Source organism: Ictidomys tridecemlineatus, chromosome 1 (assembly GCF_052094955.1).
Source record: "Ictidomys tridecemlineatus isolate mIctTri1 chromosome 1, mIctTri1.hap1, whole genome shotgun sequence".
Lineage (NCBI taxonomy): Eukaryota > Metazoa > Chordata > Mammalia > Rodentia > Sciuridae > Ictidomys > Ictidomys tridecemlineatus.
This window is the reverse complement of record NC_135477.1, coordinates 37059876-37080543: the sequence shown is the minus strand read 5'-3', so window position 1 is coordinate 37080543 and position 20668 is coordinate 37059876. Positions and strand designations below refer to the sequence as shown.

At 34.3% G+C, this 20668-nt stretch overlaps 1 protein-coding gene across 2 annotated transcripts in view; it reads left to right on the top strand.

Annotated features, from left to right (window-relative positions):
• Bmpr1a (bone morphogenetic protein receptor type 1A) overlaps window positions 1–20668 on the top strand; it is a 127135-nt gene that overhangs the window by 86295 nt on the left and 20172 nt on the right. For both annotated transcript variants that reach the window (XM_078038770.1, XM_078038764.1), the window contains 4 exons: window positions 2579–2796; window positions 12197–12359; window positions 13962–14064; window positions 20398–20494. In XM_078038770.1, coding sequence (XP_077894896.1) covers window positions 2730–2796; window positions 12197–12359; window positions 13962–14064; window positions 20398–20494 — 430 coding nt within the window. In that variant the 5' untranslated portion in view covers window positions 2579–2729. The remainder of the gene's footprint in view (window positions 1–2578; window positions 2797–12196; window positions 12360–13961; window positions 14065–20397; window positions 20495–20668) is intronic.

Here is a 20668-nt window from a genome sequence, read left to right as displayed (position 1 = left end):
TGTGTGCAAACTTTGTTCCTTTTATACTCTGTAAAGACTCTTGATTCTTTCAGTTGTATTTCAAATGAGTAGTTTCTGTATCCTTTGTCATTCTTTTCTTTTGAGGCTAATCAGATAGAATAAAATAAGGTGATTACTCTCATTGACTTTAACAGTATGTTTCTACAGATGCTTGGTAGGATTGCATTCATGTCTCAGCAGTTGTAAGTGCAGATGTATTGAACTTAAGATTTGATGGCTATTCTCCATACAAGTTATCACAGGTGTTTTAGTCTCAAAGATGGAATTGACATGGATAGCACAGGTATATCCTTGTAGTAGGTTGGCAAGTATGTCACTAATACGTATGAGAGGAAGGAACTTTTATTGAGTTACCTGCTCTGTTCCACATAATCTTAAATACTTTATAATGTATATTTTACATTACATACATTAAATATCCACAGAGCAGTGCCAATAGAGGGTAACAATGTGTAGAATGAGTAATCTGATCTCTTGAATTTTAATTCTGCCGGTGTGATCTTTGTAAATTCCTCAAAATCTACTTGACTGTTTTTCATCTGTAAAGTTAAAATAATAATTGTACCTTTCTTATAAGATAGTCATGATAATTCTATAAGTTGATATTAGCAAAGCATTTATAATGGTTTTGACACGTAGTGGTGAATATGTATAAGCCATTATCTCATTCAATTCTTAAAATAACTGTGTCCTAGTATCATTTTAGTTATAAAGATGAGGAAACCCATTAGAGAGGTTATGTTAGTTACTTAAGGCAGATCCAAGATTTGAAATTATGTCAGGGCATATGAAAAAATGTTCAACATCTCTAGCAATTAGAGAAATGAAAATCAGAATTACGATTTCATCTCACTCTAGTCAGAATGGAACTCATCAAGAATACAAGCAACAATAGAAGTTGGTGAGGATATACTCTCAGATTGCTGGTGGGACTGCAAATTGGTGCAACCACTCTGGAAAGCAGTATGGAAAGTCAGAGACATTTATGTGGAACGAATTGCACACAGATCCTTTTCTCTAAAAGGGACTGTGTGGCAAGTACATGAGACTCTCAGAGACTGCTCTGTAGGATGTTCTACGAGCTCTAGTGAACCAGAGTTGGCTACATATTGGCTTTAAATAAACTGATGAAGGCACAGTGACACTTAAAGATGTAACAAGTCATAGCAATCAATGTCCTGCCCAGGACTATGAGCTCCTTGAAGCAGAAACTGGCATTCTCATATTTGTATTTCTAGTACCTTACATTGGTCTGTACTATGTATGTAGCAGATGTTAGTGAATAAGTGAATGGATGAATAAGTAAGTGAAAGTATGGAAGAGCGGGAGGCAAAAATGAGGCCAGAGTTTTTTGGCATGGTGACAGAAGAGAGGGAGAGAAAAGTGCCATCTTTTAAATGTGGTAGCACATAGGGCTCAAACTGTCTGAACCAATATAATGCTCCAAAACTAGAATTGTATTTATCATGATGTAGACTAGCCATTTTTCTTGTTACTTATTTTTTTAAATTTTTTTCATAATACTTTTATGCTAAAGATCGAACCCTAGGCAAGCACTCTACCACTGAGCTTCAGCCCCAGCCCCTTATTATCTATTTAATTATTTTATTTTAAGGTCTGTAAGAGTTCACTGTGTATAATAATAATAGCCAGACCTTAACCAGAAAGGTTATCTTAGCTTTTCCCTAGTAAAAGCTCACTTTTATCCTAATCAAGTCAGATTTGCATTGTTTTTTAGGAAAATGATTTATTTGCTTTCATAATGATGCATGCTGCTTATTTAAATATGTGTAATTTTTAGAAAGTCTTTCTTTTCTATATGGAATAAATTAATAGAAAGATTCAAAGTGTTTTTTATTGTTTCCACAGGATTTGAATGAGTATTAATGAATATCTTATACTTTTAATTTAACATTTTCTGTTTTATTCTTAATATATTTAGGAATTTTCTTGGTAGTAATAAAATAACTTAATTACTTTGGAGTAGCCAGAATAGACTGTTAAGGATTTTTTCATTTTCTTTAGAGCTGTAATCTTGCTATATTGTCCAGATATGCTTCAAACTCTTGAACTCAAGTAGTCCTCCTGCTTCAGCATCCCAAATGACTGGACTGCAGATGTATGACACTGCTCCACCTTTTGAAATTAATGTATTTCTCTTGTTTTACATATGGCTGATCTGTGGTCAGGAGAAATTGCAAACTGTTGCTAAGTAATTTAAGCATGGAATTATAGTGCTTTGTTTTTTGTGTGTGTGTCTGTGGGTTTTTTTATATTATTTTTTAGTTTTAAAAAATTTTATTTCACTTGTTTATTTTTTTATATGATTCTGAGGATTGAACCCAGGGTCTCACACATGCTAGGTGAGTGCTCTACTGCTGAGCTACAACCCCAGCCCTGTGCCTGTGTTTTTTAAAATAAGGATAACGTTGACCTTTTAAAATGTATTTTATCATTTAAAGGTATGTTTGGATATTTGTTTTCCTCTCTTAGTTTTTGAAAACTTTTCAAAATTCAGTTATATTCATTACCCTGTTAATATTTTTTTGTCTTTCAGGAGTGAGGAAAAAGCAATAAGAGGTGGAGTCATTGTCAAGTGGTTGTGGCCTTCTACAAGAAATCTCATTGAGAAAAGGCATTTGCATTAGCAAAATAATAGGACTGGTTATTCAAGGTGACAGTATAACAGAAAACATTAAGATTGAACAATGACTCGGCTATATATTTACATCAGATTATTGGGAACCTATCTGTTCATCATTTCTCATGTTCAAGGTAAATTGATCTTTATTTCTGACTTAAAAAGCACTTAATTCTTTCATCTGTTCTCTCAGCCCATGTCTTTTTCTGATCAGCTAGTTTTTAAGTAAAAAGGCAAAGAACAAATTCAGCAAATAATTTTTTTGAGCTTGATTATGATAGAAGGCTGTCCAGATATTTTAAAATCTCAGCCTTTCTCAACCTATTTTCTTGTCCATATAAGGCATTATGATATACAATATTAAGTCTTATCTCCCTTAAAATACAATAAGGAATAAATGTAAATAATAATTAAAAATTATTTTATTGTCACTAAAAATCTTCAGAAATATAAATGTCATTTGCCTATGTTAAATACTAAAATTTCTTCATAGAGTCTTGAAACTTTATTTATGACCAGTGTTGTAATTTTACTTCTGTGTGCTCATAGCTTAGAATTCCCAAATAGGAAGTTATTATGATGATTTAGGATTAAATAGACTATATTTGCACAAGAGCTTTTTTCTGAATGCTTTAATTAGGGTAATATTTTAAACTGAAGAGATAGTACTGCTTTACAAAAAGATTTTAGATAGAACTTACTGACATCTTTATTTTCTTAAGGTTTTGACTTCACAGATTGCTCTTTCATAATGTTTGTTCAAGGACTTGGATTAATATCTACCCACAAGAAGAAGCATTGTTAACAGCATAAAGCTTTTTATATTTTTGTTTTAAAGCACAAAATGAAATCTGCACTTCTTTGCATTTGCTCTTATACCAAGAGTAACCTTATTATTACCATGCTCAGAATATAGAGCCCTCTTGCAAAAGCCACTTTGATACAACGCCTTTATTTGAATATCTGTTATATATGCCTTGTTGGTTGGTATCAACCAAAGCTATCATAGTTGTAAAGAGAAGGAGTCAAATTAATAGTATCATTAATATTTACTGCCTCACTTCTAAGATAAATTCCACTTTGTTATAAAGAGTTTTAAATCTACTTAGCTCACATATTGGCAAAAGGTATAAAATTCTCATTCCACATCCCAATTCAAGTTAATTCTAAAGTAAAATTATTGGGTGGAGTAACTTGCTAATTAGTTATCAGGTATAAGCAAAAAAAATCACGTTTCTAGATGGATGCCATGTACATACCTGTAATCCCCAGCTACTTGGAAAGCTGGCCTGGATAACTTAGCAAGGCCCTGTCTCAAAATAAAAAATAAGGACTGGGGGTGTAGCTCAATTTTAGAGCACTCCTAGGTTTGTTCAAACATTACTACCAAGAGAAAGAGCTTGGGGTGGGGGGGGTTACATTTCTTTGATAAAGAACAAAATTTATACTATTTTCTTTCTGAAAATTACCTTGATAGTTGTTTCACATGATAACATGTACAAAAAATTTGCTCTTGAAAAAAAAATTAGAACCAATGTAGAAAAAATGTTACTTCTTAGAGAAAACTATGAAGGATTACAAGATTCATTGACAAACTGTGACTTTAGCTCTGGTTTTATCTTGAATTGTGTCTGAGGAAAGTAAATTTATCTGTACCTTCATTTCCTTGTGATAAAATAGAAATAATAACACTTATCCTAGATAGAAATAGGATGTTTTGAGCATCAGATGTTATGATATGTATTTAAGTGTTTTCCATTCATAGTTGTTTGTATTTGAATAGAAAAATGAGTCAGCTGATAAATACCTAAGGCATTTATTTACTTATATATTTGGACTTGATCAGAAATGTTAGAAATGAATTTTATTGTTCAGTAATTGATTACCCAACTAACAGTGACATAAATAAGTAAGGATTTATATTTAAGATAGGTGACAGGAAAAAAAAAGATAGGTGATAGGTAATTGAGTAGAGTCGAGGTTGCCATCTCTGTAATTTTCTTGGCATTTCCCTCATGGCCAGAAAATGGCTGCTGTTATCTACATTTGAGGCAGAAAACTGGGGAAAGAGTCAGCTCCTATTTTAGTGTGGGACTTGTAATATCAGGAAAGTCAAAATACCACCTGCTAGTAGATTTTATCTCAAACTAAGATGGTTGATCTTTCCTAATTTCAAGGAATATTAGAAAACAAGGTTAACAGGATTGTTACAGTTAGGTAAGGATTAAGCTTAGGTTAATCTATATTTGTTACCTTAGGCTGGATACACTGTCTCCTCTCACCCACTGAGCAAAATCGGTTTGGTTAGTTAGAAAAAAGGAGAAAATGTATTATCATACATGAAGAAGTTTGGAGATAGGTGGGTTGCCTTTAGCTAATTTTGTGGCTCATCAAGAGCCAAGTTTAATTCCCATTTCACTTGTACCATCTACCACATCTCAGTTTAGCCATGGGTTAACTTATTTGACAGCCACAGTGTAGCATCTGAAGAATAGGTATCACATTCAGACGTGGCAAGTTAGAGTTGACTGGTGTTTATTGAAAGAAGAGGGATGGGTATCCTTTCCTGTGTCTGTCTTTCTTTTTAAAAATATTTTTAGTTATAGTTGGATAGAATGCCTTATTTTTTATGTGGTGCTGAGGATTGAACCCAGTGGCTCACATGTGCTGGGCAAGTGCTCTACCACTGAGCCACAACCCCAGCCCCTTTCCTTTTTCTTAAAGTAGTAAAGAAATCTTTTCCCAGGAATCCCTCTCCCTCAAAAACTATTTTCTAATCTAGGTGATTAGAATTAATTACATACTCTGGTATAAACAAAAAACTGGCAAGGGGAATAGAACTGAAATTGTTGCATTAAACCAACAGTTATTGATGCTGAGGGGAGAGCTATGATTCCTTGAATTACATGTAGAGAGAGGCAGACATTTCAATCAAAAAATGGGTTGTGGGGCTGGAATTGTGGCTCAATGATAGAGCGCTTGCCTTGCACATGTGAGGCACTGGTTCAATTCTTAGCATCACATAAAAATAAATAAACATAATAGGGTATTGTGTGTCCATTTACAACTAAACAAAATATTTTTTTAAAAAGTGGGTTGTGTGAGCGGCACATCTTGCTTATAAGATAAAAGGGAGAAAAATAGCCATGCTAAACCCAAGGCCAACATTATTCTAAATGCAAAAAATTGAAAACATTCCAAGAACTGGTATAAGACAAGGATGCCCCTTTCACCACTTTTATTCATCATCTTGGAAACTCTAGCCAGGAGAAGGAAATTAAAGGGACATGAGTAGAAAAAGAAGAACTCAAACTACCACTGTTTGCCAGTGACATGATTCTATATTTATAGAAGATCCAAAAAATTCCACCAGAAAACTTCTGAAACCAACGTTATTTCAGCAAAGTACAGGACATAAAATTAACACCCATAAATCAAATGTGTTGCTATATATCAATGATGAATCCTCTAAAAGAGAAATTAGGAAAACTACCCCATTCACAATAGTCTAAAAAAATAAATAAAAAAAATAAAAAAAAATTTCAGGCATCATTTCAACAAAAGAGGTGAAAAAAAACCCTCTACAATGAAAACTATCGAATACTAAAGAAAGAAATTGAAGAAGACCTTAGAAGATAGAAAGATCTCCCACGCTCTTGGATAGACAGAATTAAAACTGTCAAAATGGCCATGCTACCAAAAGCATTATATGCAATTCCTATTAAAATCCCAATTACAGGGGGCTGGGGATATGGCTCAAGCGGTAGCGCGCTCGCCTGGCATGCGTGTGGCCCGGGTTCGATCCTCAGCACCACATACAAAGATGTTGTGTCCGCCGAAAACTAAAAACAAAAATAAATACATATTTAAAAAACTCACTCTCTCTCTTAAAAAATAATCCCAATTACATTCTTCACAGAAATAGGAAAAACAATCATAAAATTCATTTGGAAAAATTTGAGACCCAGAATAGCAAAGCAATTCTTAGTAAGAGAAGTGAAGGAGGCATCATAATACCAGACCCATAGTAACAAAAATGGCATGGTACTTAGACGAGTGGTACAGAATAAAAGACAAACCCACATAAATACAGTTATTCATACTAGATAAACGTGCCAGAAACATACATTGGAGAAAAAGATAGCATCGTCAACAAATGGTGCTGGGAAAACTGGAAATCCATAGGTAGCAAAATGAAATTAAATCACTGTCTCTCACCCTGCAGAAAACTCAACTCAAAGTTTATCAAGGACTTAGGCACTAGAACAGAGACTCTACACCTAATTGAAGAAAAAGTAGGCCCAGATCTTCACCATGTCAGCTTAGGAAATAACTTTCTTAACAAGACTCCTAAAGTGCAAGAAGTAAGATCAGTAAATAGGATGGAATCAAACTGAAAAGCTTCTTCACAGCAAAGAAAACAATCAATAATGTGAAGAAAGTCTATAGAATGGGGGAAAATATTTACCACATGCATCTCAGAACATTAATCTCCAGGGTATATAAAGAACTCAAAAGGCTGGAGATGTAGCTCAGTTGGTAGTATGTTTACCTTGCATGCAGAAGGCCCTGGATTCAGTCCCCAGCAACACACACACACACACACACACACACACACACACACACACACACACCCCTCAACATCACCAAAACCCAAATGACCCAGTCAACAAATAGAGTAAGGAACTGAACAGACACTTCAGAAGAAGAAATACAATTGATCAACAAATATATGAAAAAATGTTCAGCATCTCTAGCAATTAGAGAAATGAAAATCAAAACTTAAGATTTCATCTCACTCTAGTCAGAATGATAGTCTTCAAGAATACAGGCAATAGTAAATGTTGGTGAGGATGTGGGAAAAAAGGTAACTCATACATTACTGGTAGGACTGCAAATTGGTGCAACCACTCTGGAAAGCATTATGGAGATTCCTCAGAACACCTGGAATGAAGCCACCATGTGACCCAATTATCCTGATCCTCAGTTTATACCCAAAGAACTTAAAATTGGCATACTATAATGACACAGCCACATCAATGTTTATAGCTGCTCAATTCACAATAGCTAAGCTATAGAACCAACCTAGGTGCCCTTCAGTAGGTGAATGGATAAAGAAACTCTGGTGTATATACACAGTGGAATATTACTCAGCCTTAAGGAAGAATAAAATTATGGCATTTGCCACTAAGTGGATGGAACTGGAGAATATCATAATAAGTGAAATAAGCCAATCCCAAACAGCCAAAGGCTGAATTTTTTCTCTGATATGCAGATGCTAATTTACAATGGGGGGAGGTGCTAGAGAAGTATAGAGGTACTTCGGAAGAGGGCAGGGGAGGAAAAGAGGGAGTATGGGGTAGGAATGATAATAGAATGAATTGGACATTATTACTGTATATACTTATATGATTACATGACCTGTGTAATTCTACATCTTGTACAACCAGAAGAATGAGAAGTTATACTTCATTTATATATGATGTGTCAAAATGCACTCTACCATCATGTATAACTAATTAGAACAAATTTTTAAAAAGAAGGGAAAAGAATAACTTATAGATATGTTGCAGGGCACTAGATTTGTCTATTGTCATACATAGCTTTATAGCATATACTAAAAAATGCTTATGTTCATATGAAATGCTTAATTCCTCCTCAACAGGATATATGCTCCAGAGTTTAGCCCACTTAGTGCACTCAGACTTCTGGACAGTAATTCTTCAGATCCAGATGTGCTGTTCATGGTGCAGCAACGTGAGACTGAAAAAAAAATTATTTATGTGCAATGTACTTTAGTATGCAGCGATGAAGAAAAGTAGGTATAAATACTAGATGAACTTCCAAAGGAAGGAAAATTTGGAAACAACTAAAGTAATCATTGTTCCCTAGTACATAGATGGAGGATGATTGTTAGGCTATCTGACAACCTCTGGTTTTGTTTTCTGGGAAAATTTCCCTTGTCTCTGGTCTTCCTTCACTAGTGTTCCTGCCTTCATGGCCTTATCTAAGATGTACTTAGTGAAGGATGGTCTTTATGAAGAGTGAATAGCTTTGGCAGCCTGTTTCTTGTTAATATGGAGATCTAGTTGCTAGAAAGTGCCTTACAGATAGAGAACTCACAGCCTAAGTCAGGTGACCATTGGGATATCTTTGACAATGTACCTCCACCATTTGCATCTTGTGTCTTTGTGTTAAATATAGTTAAATCTTGCCTAGATGTGGTATTCTGAGACTTCCTGACTTCTTAACCATTTACCTTTGCCTTGCCTCTTCTCCTGGCCATTGATTTAATGATCTTATTCTGAATCACTCTTTTCTTTTCTCATGCTAGAAAGTGAGTCCACTTTATTTGGTGTCATAACATTTTCTATGAATAAATATTAAAATAGTACTAATTATTATCTTGGTTTTTATTCTCATTTTCCATCTAAGACTATGAACTCTAATGGAAAAGGGACTTTGGTTTTGTTTACCATTGTAGTCAACAGGACTTAAAATTGTAGTTACTTCATACATTTTTCACCTAATAAATGAATGCAGTTTGTGGGGGCAGGGGTGGGGGTGTTGTAGAATTCTTTTTTTAGCCAGTTATTTTTAGAGTGATTGACAACCTAATAGCAACAAATATCTGTAACAACAGAGTATGGTCTCTGATTATCTTTTTCCACTGGAAAGATCTAGGAGTCCTTGGAGATATTGTTTATTTTAAGTCTGTCAGGGAAATATGAGGTGATTTTAGAAGATCTTGGCCAACAGAAACCTCAGAGGATATGGGGACCAGTTTGAATTGGTCAGAGATGGAACAATGAGCATTAGTAAGGATAGTAACTGCAGTGGTTTAAATCTATGGTTTTATAATGACACTTAAAACAACAACAACAACAAACAAAACCAACTGGTTACTGTTGAAGGATGCTAATAAATTTATTAACTTTGAAAACTGGTAGAGGGACAAATCAAGCACTAATCATGCCTTTCTTGAAGGAACTGTGCCGCTTGTACCCAGGTTAGTAAATGAGGGAAAACTTTTCATTATACAGGTATTATAGGTCATAAGTAAGAAGAAATGACAGGCTACTCTTTTCTTTTTTTTAACTACCCCCATTGAAGTAATGAATCTAGGTCTTGAAAATAGAGATAAGCAGATATTTGTGTCCCTCTTTTCCACAACTTACCAAGTAGCCACATTTCAGGTGCTTAGGAGCCATGTGTGGCTAGTGGCTATTATACTGGATAGCATGGCTCTTGATCTAACTACCACATACAGAAACCTATTTTATGGGCAAGAAGGATGCAGATAGAAAATCTAAACTCTGGTATATTCTGTAGGACAAACAATCCAGTTTCTTCAAGGAAAGAAAGAAAGAGTTTGAAGATTAAAAGAAACATGGAGTTGGAGGGTAGGGGAGTAGCTCAGTGGTAGATAACCTGCTTTGCTGCATAAGGTCCAGAGTTTCATCCAAGGTGCTCACAGAGAAAGACACATACACAGAGGCTTGGAGACAATCTATTATGATGTGTGAATTGTGAACTTTATAAACTTTAAAACAGGTTATAACATATTCAATACAATTAAAAACTTGAATACTGCCTGGTTGTTTGATATTGGACAAAGAATCAAATTACTGTCAATTTTTTTAGAAGTGATAATGGTATCATAATTGGTTTGTTTTGTTTGTACTGGGGATTGAACCCAGGGGTGCTTAACCACTGAGCCATATCCTCAGGCCTTTTGTGATTTTTATTTAGAGACTGGGTCTCACTGAGTTGCTCAGGGCTTTGCTAAGTTGCTGAGGCTAGCTTTGAACTCACAATCCTGTCTGAGCTTCCCAGGCTGCTGGGATTATAGGTGTGTGCCACCATGACTGGCTTCATGATTGTTTTTTTTTAAAAAGTCTTCATCTTCTAGAGGTATGTGTTGAAATATTTACAAATAAAATGGCATATCTGGCATTAGCTTCCTAATTTATATATACGGGAAAGAGAAATAACAGAAGCATTGCCATTTTATTACAGTATTTATTTCTGAAAGGAGAGTGGTGGTGAGGGGGCTGGGTAGGGTGGGTGTGTGTGTGTGTGTGTGTGTGTGTGTGTACCTCCAACTCCTTTTTTTTTGTTTAAGTAGTTTCCTCTCCTGGTGTTTGTTTCTATGAATATTCATTCAGTAGTGCATTCCTTTACTAAATTTCGGCATGAAAAGTTAAGATTATTCAAATTCAGAGTATAAAGAGACTACACTACTTCTTTGGTACTGAGGATTGATCCCAGAACCTTGCATGTGAGCACTCTACTGCTGAGTATATCCCCAACTCATTTTAATTTTTTGTATTGAGACAGGATCTTTCCAAGTTTCCTAGACTGGCTTTGAACTTGATCCTTTTGCCTCAGCCTCCCAAGTAGCTGGGATTGTAGACATGCACCATCATCCTTGGCTACTAAAATACTTTTTTTTTTTTTATTGGTTGTTCAAAACATTACAGTGCTCTTGACATATCATATTTCATACATTTGATTCAAGTGTAAAATACTTATTTTAACAGCACTTTCTTTTCTATCATTGTTCATTGAGTATGTGTGTATTATTGGGTTTTTAAAAATCTTTTAGTGATTCATTTTATCATTATGGCTAAATTCAAAGTCAGGTCCACATTTTGAATCACTTATTTAAGATTCATAACAAAATTCACACATACTTCTCTTATCTGTTTGACTCTACCTTTCTTTCTTTTGAGAACAATGCACAAGAAATGGCCTAGTAATTTCAGCTGGTTGAGAAGGAGGAAGGAATATTAAAACAGATGTTTGCTTTCTGTTCTGCTTCCAGCCTAAAACATTCAGGACCACATATGACAGTATCTGTCATTTGAGGCCACTAGACTCTAATGCAAGAATCCAGTTCTATTTCCATGAGCTGACTATTGACCTGTAGTAATCTTCAGTTTCTGGCAGCCTGGTCTGGATTTGAACCAATGACCTTGAGATGAAAGGCCCCGGATAACACACTTGGTCCCCAGCTCTCACAGTTTTCTTACTTAAGCAAATGGAGTCCCAAACAAGATGCTTAGAACTCCCTTCACAAAGAGGCACAAATAAAGAACCTTTTTTATTATTATTATTGCAAGTTTTGAAAGAAAAAGAAGGACCATAGTTCGTCTATTTTTTAGTGAATGAAAATGACCTCAGCCTTCCCTAAAGTCTCTTCCCATTTTGTACCTTTTTTACAAGTTAAAACTAAATTCTGTTGTCATTCAATTCATATTGAATTCATGCTGTGTTGTTCTTGTTTGTCTTTAATTAGTGTAAAACTTGTAACCTAGTCATCTCATATAGGTCATAGTACATGGAACATTCTGTGCATGAGTTTATTAACAAATGTCTGTTAATTGTATGAGTGAAATTTATTTTTTAATTAAAGAAATACATTCATTGCAATTGTTGTAATAGAAAAGTGCAGAAACTTACCTCAATGAAAATGGTAATAATATAGCCTATCAGAAATGATTTATTTAAAAATTGAATATTTGAATATAGGACAGAATCTAGACAGTATGCTCCATGGCACTGGGATGAAATCAGACTCCGACCAGAAGAAGTCAGAAAATGGAGTGACATTAGCACCAGAGGATACCTTGCCTTTTTTAAAGTGCTATTGCTCAGGACACTGCCCAGATGATGCTATTAATAACACATGCATGTAAGTATTTGGTGCTGTCCTTAAGAGTTTCGAAAAGTGCATCTAGTGCTGTTTTAAAAATAGTTAAAATTGAGTTTTTTTTCTTTATATATAATATCTTTCAAAGAGCCAAATTTTCTTGTTTTGAATATAGGAACATTGTTCTTTTTAAGTGATTGATGATTGTTTTATTAGAGGTATACCATAATATAGATTTTAAAGGAGATAAAAGAAATATAGTATTTGTCTAACATTTTAATGATCTTTTTATTTATAAAATTAATGATACTCATTGTAGAAAACTGTTTCTTTTTGTGTAGATTACCAAAAAGAAACCAAATAATTTTACCGATGACTTCCTGCTTCTTAATTGGTTGAAATATTTTATAGATATGTAAGAATGATATTCAATCCATATTACTTTCTTATTTAATTTTATGTTAATTGTTTGTATGTTTATATATGATCATGTAATTCCATTCCATATTTTTTGGGGAGCATTGAAGAATTGACTTACTGGACAAAGTAAAAATTTCCTGAACATTAGTTTCATTAGTCTTATTAATGGTCTCCCTGTTATATAGGTAATAAGTAAGGTCATGTTTTGTACTTCCCTAATAATCTTATGCTCTTTGAGCAGACTAGATATAATGCATAAAACTTGACCCATGAAATCTTGAAATCATATGATAGTTCATTTTAGATTTGCCATCGGTTCTCCAGTGGTAGTTGACTTAATCATAGTAATCTACATGTAGACCACTTCCCAGTTTACACCTTCTTGGGAATTTTGTTTGTAAGGGAATGCTCTATTCTATGTTAACAAATAATTTTTTTTGCCAAACTCTATGTCTGTGGTACCTCCCTGATAGGATGGGCTCAATTTGTTAGTGGCTTAGTAACCCAGTGTAAAACTGATCATCAATTTTAACAGAAGTTTACACCACACATAACATCTTCTCAATAGAAAAGGAAGAAATAAAGAATTCTGCGCTGGGGATGTAGCTCAGTTGGTAGAGTGTTTGCCTCGAATGAGAACATTTTCATTAAATAAAAATATATTTCTGTAAATTTCTTGAAAATTAAACTATTCAAAAATTCTTCCTGTGTTCCTATCACATTTAATAAGAAAAATGCCTTTCAGAATCTTTGTCCATCTGTTCTTCCTGTATACACTTTTCTTTGTCCTTGAGTCTGTTTGTAGTTTTACAGAAAAGCTTTTTATTTATTTTCATGCATAGTTTAAGAATGCTGAAATATTAGCAATAAAAAAGAGATTTTAAGTATATTTCTGAAAGATTAACACTTGTATAGAATTTTATAAATCAGGTTTCGGTGATCCCATGACTGAGAAGTTACATGACAATGCACATTTAGAGGACTTGTTTGGTAGAAATCCTTTTCTGCTTGACATAGGGTTCTCATTTACCCCTTTAGAGTATAGTTCAGACATAACTTTCATTTGTCTTAAAGTCTATTTTGTTCTGTTAATAAATCACATGTGAATATACTCCCGATTTAGAAACAGAATACTAAGGGTTAAGAGTATCTGTTCACATTCAAACTCAGATTTCATTAGGATTTTATGATTTGGAGTTAAATGTTTTTTTGTTTTTCTCTTAGAACTAATGGTCATTGCTTTGCCATCATAGAAGAAGATGATCAGGGAGAAACCACATTAGCTTCAGGATGTATGAAATATGAAGGATCTGATTTTCAGTGCAAGGTAAGATCTAATTGGAAATCCTGAAATAAAAAAGGATAGGGCTATGTGAACAGCATTAGGTCTTTTAGAAGAGTACCTGTGTTCCACATTGTTCTGTGTTCACATTATCAAATATATTGGAGGAAGCGTACTTTTTACTTTAAATAACATGATTGTGCTAATTGAAGTTCCAGATTATTTTTAAGGTTTTAAATAATAGTTTTTAATAACTGCAAAAATGATATTGTTATACTTATTTGTATATTGTAAAGCTTATTGAAAAGACGTTACAATTTTGGGCATGGTGGCACAACCTATAATCCCAGCTACTCAAGAGGCTGAGGCATGAGGATTGCAAATTCAAGGCCAGACTTGGCAATTTAGCAAGATCCTGTCTTAAAAAACAAAAAAACAAAAACAAAACAAAACAAAAAACAAAAAAGAAGAGTTGGGAATAGGGCTGGGTGGTAGAGTGCGCCTGGGTTCAATTCCCACTACAAAACAGAAAGGGAATCTTAGAACAATGGGCAATAACCTTTGTTCCCCCAAAACAGCTTAGATATGTTTAATCCTTGTGAGGAAGTGTCAGGATACTTTTAAGAGCAGTGGCCAAAGAATCAGGATCGGTAATTGAGTGGTAGACATCTTTGGTTATGAACCTAATCTAATCTCTTCAAGATTTTATGTGGCAATTTCTCAAGAGATCCTGCCAGTGTTCTTGAAAAACATTTCCAGATTATTTTAATTTTAACTAAACAGATTGAACTGTTAGTACACAATTTTAAGTCTCAGCTATGCCAGAAAATTATTTATATTATATAGATATTTGCAGAATTGCTAGAAACCTTCAATGTTATATCTTTTTACTTGTCAGTTAATGCTTAGAATCATCCATTTGGCAAATGACTGCAAATCTGTCAACTTTTGATTCTTTGGACCATAGAGAACAGCTCTAATCCTTCCTCAAGATGATGGCCCTTAACTATGTAAAGAAAGAAAGTTTTTTCATGCTACTTTCCTCCCTCTGTCTTTGCCTAGTGAAAATAATAGTTTACTGTGACCTCAACTGCTTGTGTAATCAGCTTTAGAAGATTCACTAGTCTCAGTGTCATATGCAGAATTGTAGTCTTACCAGGAAACAACAACAACAAAAAAGGCAGAGAATAAATAATCCCTTTTTCTTCTTCTAAATACAGTCAAATCTCATGTTAGATGTTTGGCCATCACACCATATTCTTGAGACATTAATCTTCTGTCAGCTAAAAGCACCATGTCATGCTGCTGAGCCACACCTCTTCCACTCTTTACTGGTGGTATTTGTTTCTTGAACACAAATAAGTTAGATGGGAAAATTTTGAGTTTTACTATATATTTGTTACACACTTGCCAGTTTTGAATTTCACTGTATAGGAATTAATCCTGTTCTCTGGATTTGAAACATGTTAATTTAGTTATTATAGTTTTATGATATTAGCATATTACCAACCATTCATACTACATATTTTTTAATCGCTTAAGAAGATTGATGAAGGAGCTGTAGTTAAAGCACCGAGCCCAATGGTAGTATCAAGTGTCCTGCAGTCTCCTAAATTAGATTTCTTCCAAACTGAATTCACCACAGAAATTAGTTACTAAACTTGACAATATGCATCTAAACCCATGGTAGTTCTTAATAGCTGTGACAGTCTTGTCAAGGAGCTTATTTTCTCATCCACAAAAGACTTGTTAAAAGGATCAAATGAAATACCATAGTACAATTGACACATAGTAGGGACCTAATAAATGTTAGTCTTTGCCACCCTGATTATCTGAGCAGTCTTCAGACTATGTTACCCATATCCCTAGGTACACACAGACTGTGTTATATAAAAGTAACTTGGGCACATGGATAGTTACAAGGGAATCAGGTTGCAAATCTTAAACATTCTTAAGCCCTGAAGCTTTGCTGTGCCTGAAAACAGAGCTTCTCAAGCCATTTTTCTTTTCTTTCTTCCCTTTCACAGTCACCCTTCTCCTTGTTAACCAAAGCTAGATATAAAACCTCAAGATTCTACAGGCTGGGGATGTGGCTCAAGCGGTAGAGCGCTCGCCTGGCATGCATGTGGCCAGGGTTCAATCCTCAGCACCACATACAAACAAAGATGTTGTGTCCGCCGAAAGCTAAAATAAATATTAAAATATTCTCTTTCTCTCTCTCTCTTTAAAAAAAAATAATAAAACCTCAAGATTCTAAACAGTGCTGTGGATTATAAATGAAAGCATCCATGTAGAGAACACAAGAAAATCAAATACATTTACATATCAGGTGGTTTTTAAATTTTTTGCTCTCAGCCAAATTGCTGTATCATTGAAGGTAATTTTTGATGATAGGATCATTACTTTGGAAGGACTTTAAAGAATTATGGGATAGTGGTATAACAAACTGCTTCCATTATCATCTTTTTGTTAATGTAAGCAAAATTTCTTAGAGCTAATAAAAAAGAAAAATAGGAGTAAAATTAATGCTGAATCTTCTCATTGTTGTTAGAGTTAATAAAAAAGAAATATAGTAAAATTATTGCTGAATATTCTCATTGTTGTAATAAGTAATTTTATTCATGAATTCATAAACTACTATTTTGAAAACCCTAACCATCTCATTAAGAAATGCCTCTTTAAATTTTCTCATATTAACATTTTAATAAAGATTATAGTGTATCTTTTTTCCTCCATAATGCAAGCCCTCTACCACTGAGCCATATATACCCTTAGCCCTAGATTTTAGTATATCTTATTTTGATCAGTTTGATAACTGATAATTACAGTAATGAACTAGGATGTTTTGAGTCTTACAAACACACAGTAACAGAAATAGAAGAATTTATATATACTTATTTTGATGTGAAGAATTATGTACATTAAGGCATAATTATTGTGAAAAAATATTTCAAGGAAATAGAAGTTCCAGGATAAAATTTCAAGTTGTTAATAGAAGCATTTGCCAGGTGCAATAGTGCATGTTTATAAATCCAGCAGTTGGGAGCAGAGGATCACGAGTTTAAAGCCAGCCTAAGCAAAAGTGAGGTGCTAAGAGACTCAGTGAGACCCTGTCTCTAAGTAAAATACAAAATAGGGCTGGGGATTTGACTCAGTGGTCAAATGACCCCGAGTTCAATCCCTCGTACTAAATAAATAAATAGATAGACAGACACATAGATAGATTTGTTGCCAAGAGTTAATAAGTGGGATGGCATCAAATTAAAGAGCTTCTGAACAGCAAGGGAAACAATTAAGATTGTGAAGAGAGAATCTACAGAATGGGAGAAAAATTTTGCTAGCTACTTTTCTGACAGAAGATTAAGATCCAGAATAAATAAAGAACTCAAAAACTTATTATACACATACACAAATAACCCAATTAATAAATGGGCAAATGAACTAGACAGACAACTTCTCAAAAGAAGAAACACAATGAACATATGAAAAAATGTTCAACACATCCTTAGCAATTAGGAAAATGTTTATCAAAACTACACTGAGATTTCATCTCACTCTAGTCTTAATGGCAGCCATTAAGAATTCAAACAATAATAAATGCTGGAGAGGATGTAAAGGAAAAGAAGGGAGGAAGGAGAAGAGGGAAAAGGAAATACTGGTAAATGATAGTGACCAGACAAATTATATCGTTATATGGTGTGCATCCGTGAATATGCAACAACCAGTCCAATCATTATGTATAACTGTAATGCACCAATAAAAAATAATAAGAAAAAAAGCATTTGTTTATTTTAAAGAATTTTTTTACTCCATCTGCTATTAGTTTTGTTTATTTATTTTTATGTGGTACTGAGGATCAAACCTGTGCCTCACATCTGCTAGGCAAGTACTCTACCACCGAGCCACAACTCCAAGCCCCCATTTGTTTTTTTTTTTAAAGATGATAATGGATATCACATTGCTATATGTTATTTAGATTCTACTGAATAAAGAACGAAGTAACATTTCTATTTTAAAGTATTGTTTTCAGTAAGACAAATTATTAATATATTGTTTGTAGCTTTTAAATTTGTGGTAAAAAAATTCTAGATGTAGTCTAAAAATATGAGGAATACATTGTTTTAAAAAACTTGTTTAGCAAGACTGAGGATGTAGGTCAGCGGTAGAAAGCTTGTCTATGAGGTCATGGGTTCAATCCTAGTACTGCAGAAAAATAAAAATTTGTTTAGGATCCACACATGCAAAAAGATTTGACCAGCACTTATCTAACTTTCTATATATCTTGGTAAACATCACTTTATTAACCTAGCACCAAACCCCAAGAAGAACAGCTTTTAGTCTCACCCTAAACCTTCCTCACAGTGGTTGCATTGCCAAGCTGTGGATCAAAATAAATACAAGTGTTTTTCGCCATGCTTTTAATTTCTTACTGTCAAGCTTCAATCTCCATTGGCATATCTAGCTTGTTCTTCCTATACAATAATTCTTTTTCAGGAACCTAATTTTCTTGTCCATTTCTTTTAACTTAACTTCATTTCTTTCCTCATGTACTATCTCTGGCCCATGCAAATGAAATACGTTTTCTTAAGTTAGAACCTTCCACTTCATAAATGCCAAGTGACTTTTTCCCCATAAGGATTTTTATTCCCCACATGTCTGAAACTACAGATTAACTTGGGTGGAGGGAGGACGAAGGCAGTACAGGGAAGGGAAAAAGTTCTGTCATTCCAGCTTCACTGCCCAGACAATTGTGGCCAAAGATGTAGCTCAGTGCTAGAGTGCTTGCCTAGCTTGTGAGGTCCTGGGTATAATCCCAGCATCACAGAAGGAAAGGTAGTAATCTGGGCAACCCTGACTTTTGCCCACTCAGGTTGTTAACCCGTGTAAGATAAATGTGAAGTGAGTCTGATGTTGCTTATTTTTGGTGAAGCCAATCTGGTATTCCAGATCTGCCCAAGATTCTTTGGCTTATTCCAAAATTTCATCTGAGATTTATGTCAGGCTCACCTTAGGAAGAACTAATTCATTAAATATTTACTGTTTGCATTCTTATCCAGAGAAAATGAAAGCCTAAGGAGAAGTTAGATGTTCAAGGTCACAACATGAACAACTGGCAAGGCTCAGATTTAAATGATTCCAAAGCCCTTGTTTTTTCCATGATACTATGCTGCCTTCAATTTGTTGGCAAAGTCTTTCTTTCGCTTTTAAAGAAAAGTAATGACATTTAGCTATCTTGTTTCTAGAGCACCTTATTTCCAAACTCTTTTAAGTAATACTTGTCTTTCAGCTATCTCACAACTCTTCCTGGAATATAACTCACTGGATTAGAAGATGTGGACTCATGTAGAATAGAAAAACATCATAAGATCTCTTTATTCCTCTGGGATATCAGTTCCCACTACCTGGTATTTGGTCTGTCTTCTTCATTCCTGTATTCAGCCTTAATAGAGAGGACACAAACAGCAGTGGAGGAATCGTACATCTTTGTCCTTCATTTTCCAATTCATTGCTTGGTAGGCTTTCCCCCTGTACTTCCAAAGAAGCCCTTTTTCCCCATGACTAGAATCTTTTTCTCTGTTGGTTTTCTGACTTATTAGGGATACCTCTCTTTTCTGGATGGTGGTCTCATAAACTCTCAGAAGTATTGTGTCTGTATTTTGCCCTTTCCCTCGCCTGCATAGTTTAGCTTGCCTCTACATCTTTCTAGTTCATTAATTGCTAGATGCAGAATCTGTATCTTTTACAACATGGACACCTCTCTTAACCAGTCTATTCTTTGCACTAGGACCTCCTCCACATTTTAGTCTGATCTTAAGTCTCATCCAAGTCTCAGTACTACTAAGATCATATTTTCCATACTAGTTTATGGTTATATTAAAATTTATTACCTATGTTTTCTAGGAAGACATCATGAATTAATTACTTTTTACCAAAAACAACTGAATGGTAATTTATCAAAATAGGCCATTGAGGCTGAGGATGTGGCTCAAGTGGTAGCGCACTCACCTGGCATGCATGCGCCTGGGTTTGATCCTCAGCACCACATACAAAACAAAGATGTTGTGTCCGCTGAAAAAAACTAAAAAATAAATATTAAAAAAAAAATAATCCATTGTTTGGTAGGAAAACACTGGAACTTTTTGTCCATCTGTAATTAAGTTGTAGTCTAATGTTCTAAATACCATCCATACATATGTTCTCCTTAAGGAAAATCATTTTATAATCTTCACACATTTTAATTTTTCAGTAATATTTATTTTTACATATAAAATTTGCAGATCCTTTTCACTCACTAAATGAGAAATTGTATTTTATCAGTACTAAAAATAAGTTTAATGTATCAAATCATTTCTAATATTACCATTATTTTTCCTCTAGGATTCACCAAAAGCCCAACTTCGCCGTACAATAGAATGTTGTCGGACCAATTTATGTAACCAGTATTTACAACCTACACTGCCCCCTGTTGTTATAGGTAGGTTATCCTGGAAAAGTCAGAGCATGAGTCTCTGTAAAATATTTTTTCTGATTTTAACAATAACCAGATTACTATATTAAAACTATAAAATCACACTGTAAATTATGTTTTCCTTTTAATAAGTTGTGATTGAAAGATACTCTGGTCACTTAATGTTTACTTTTCATTGTC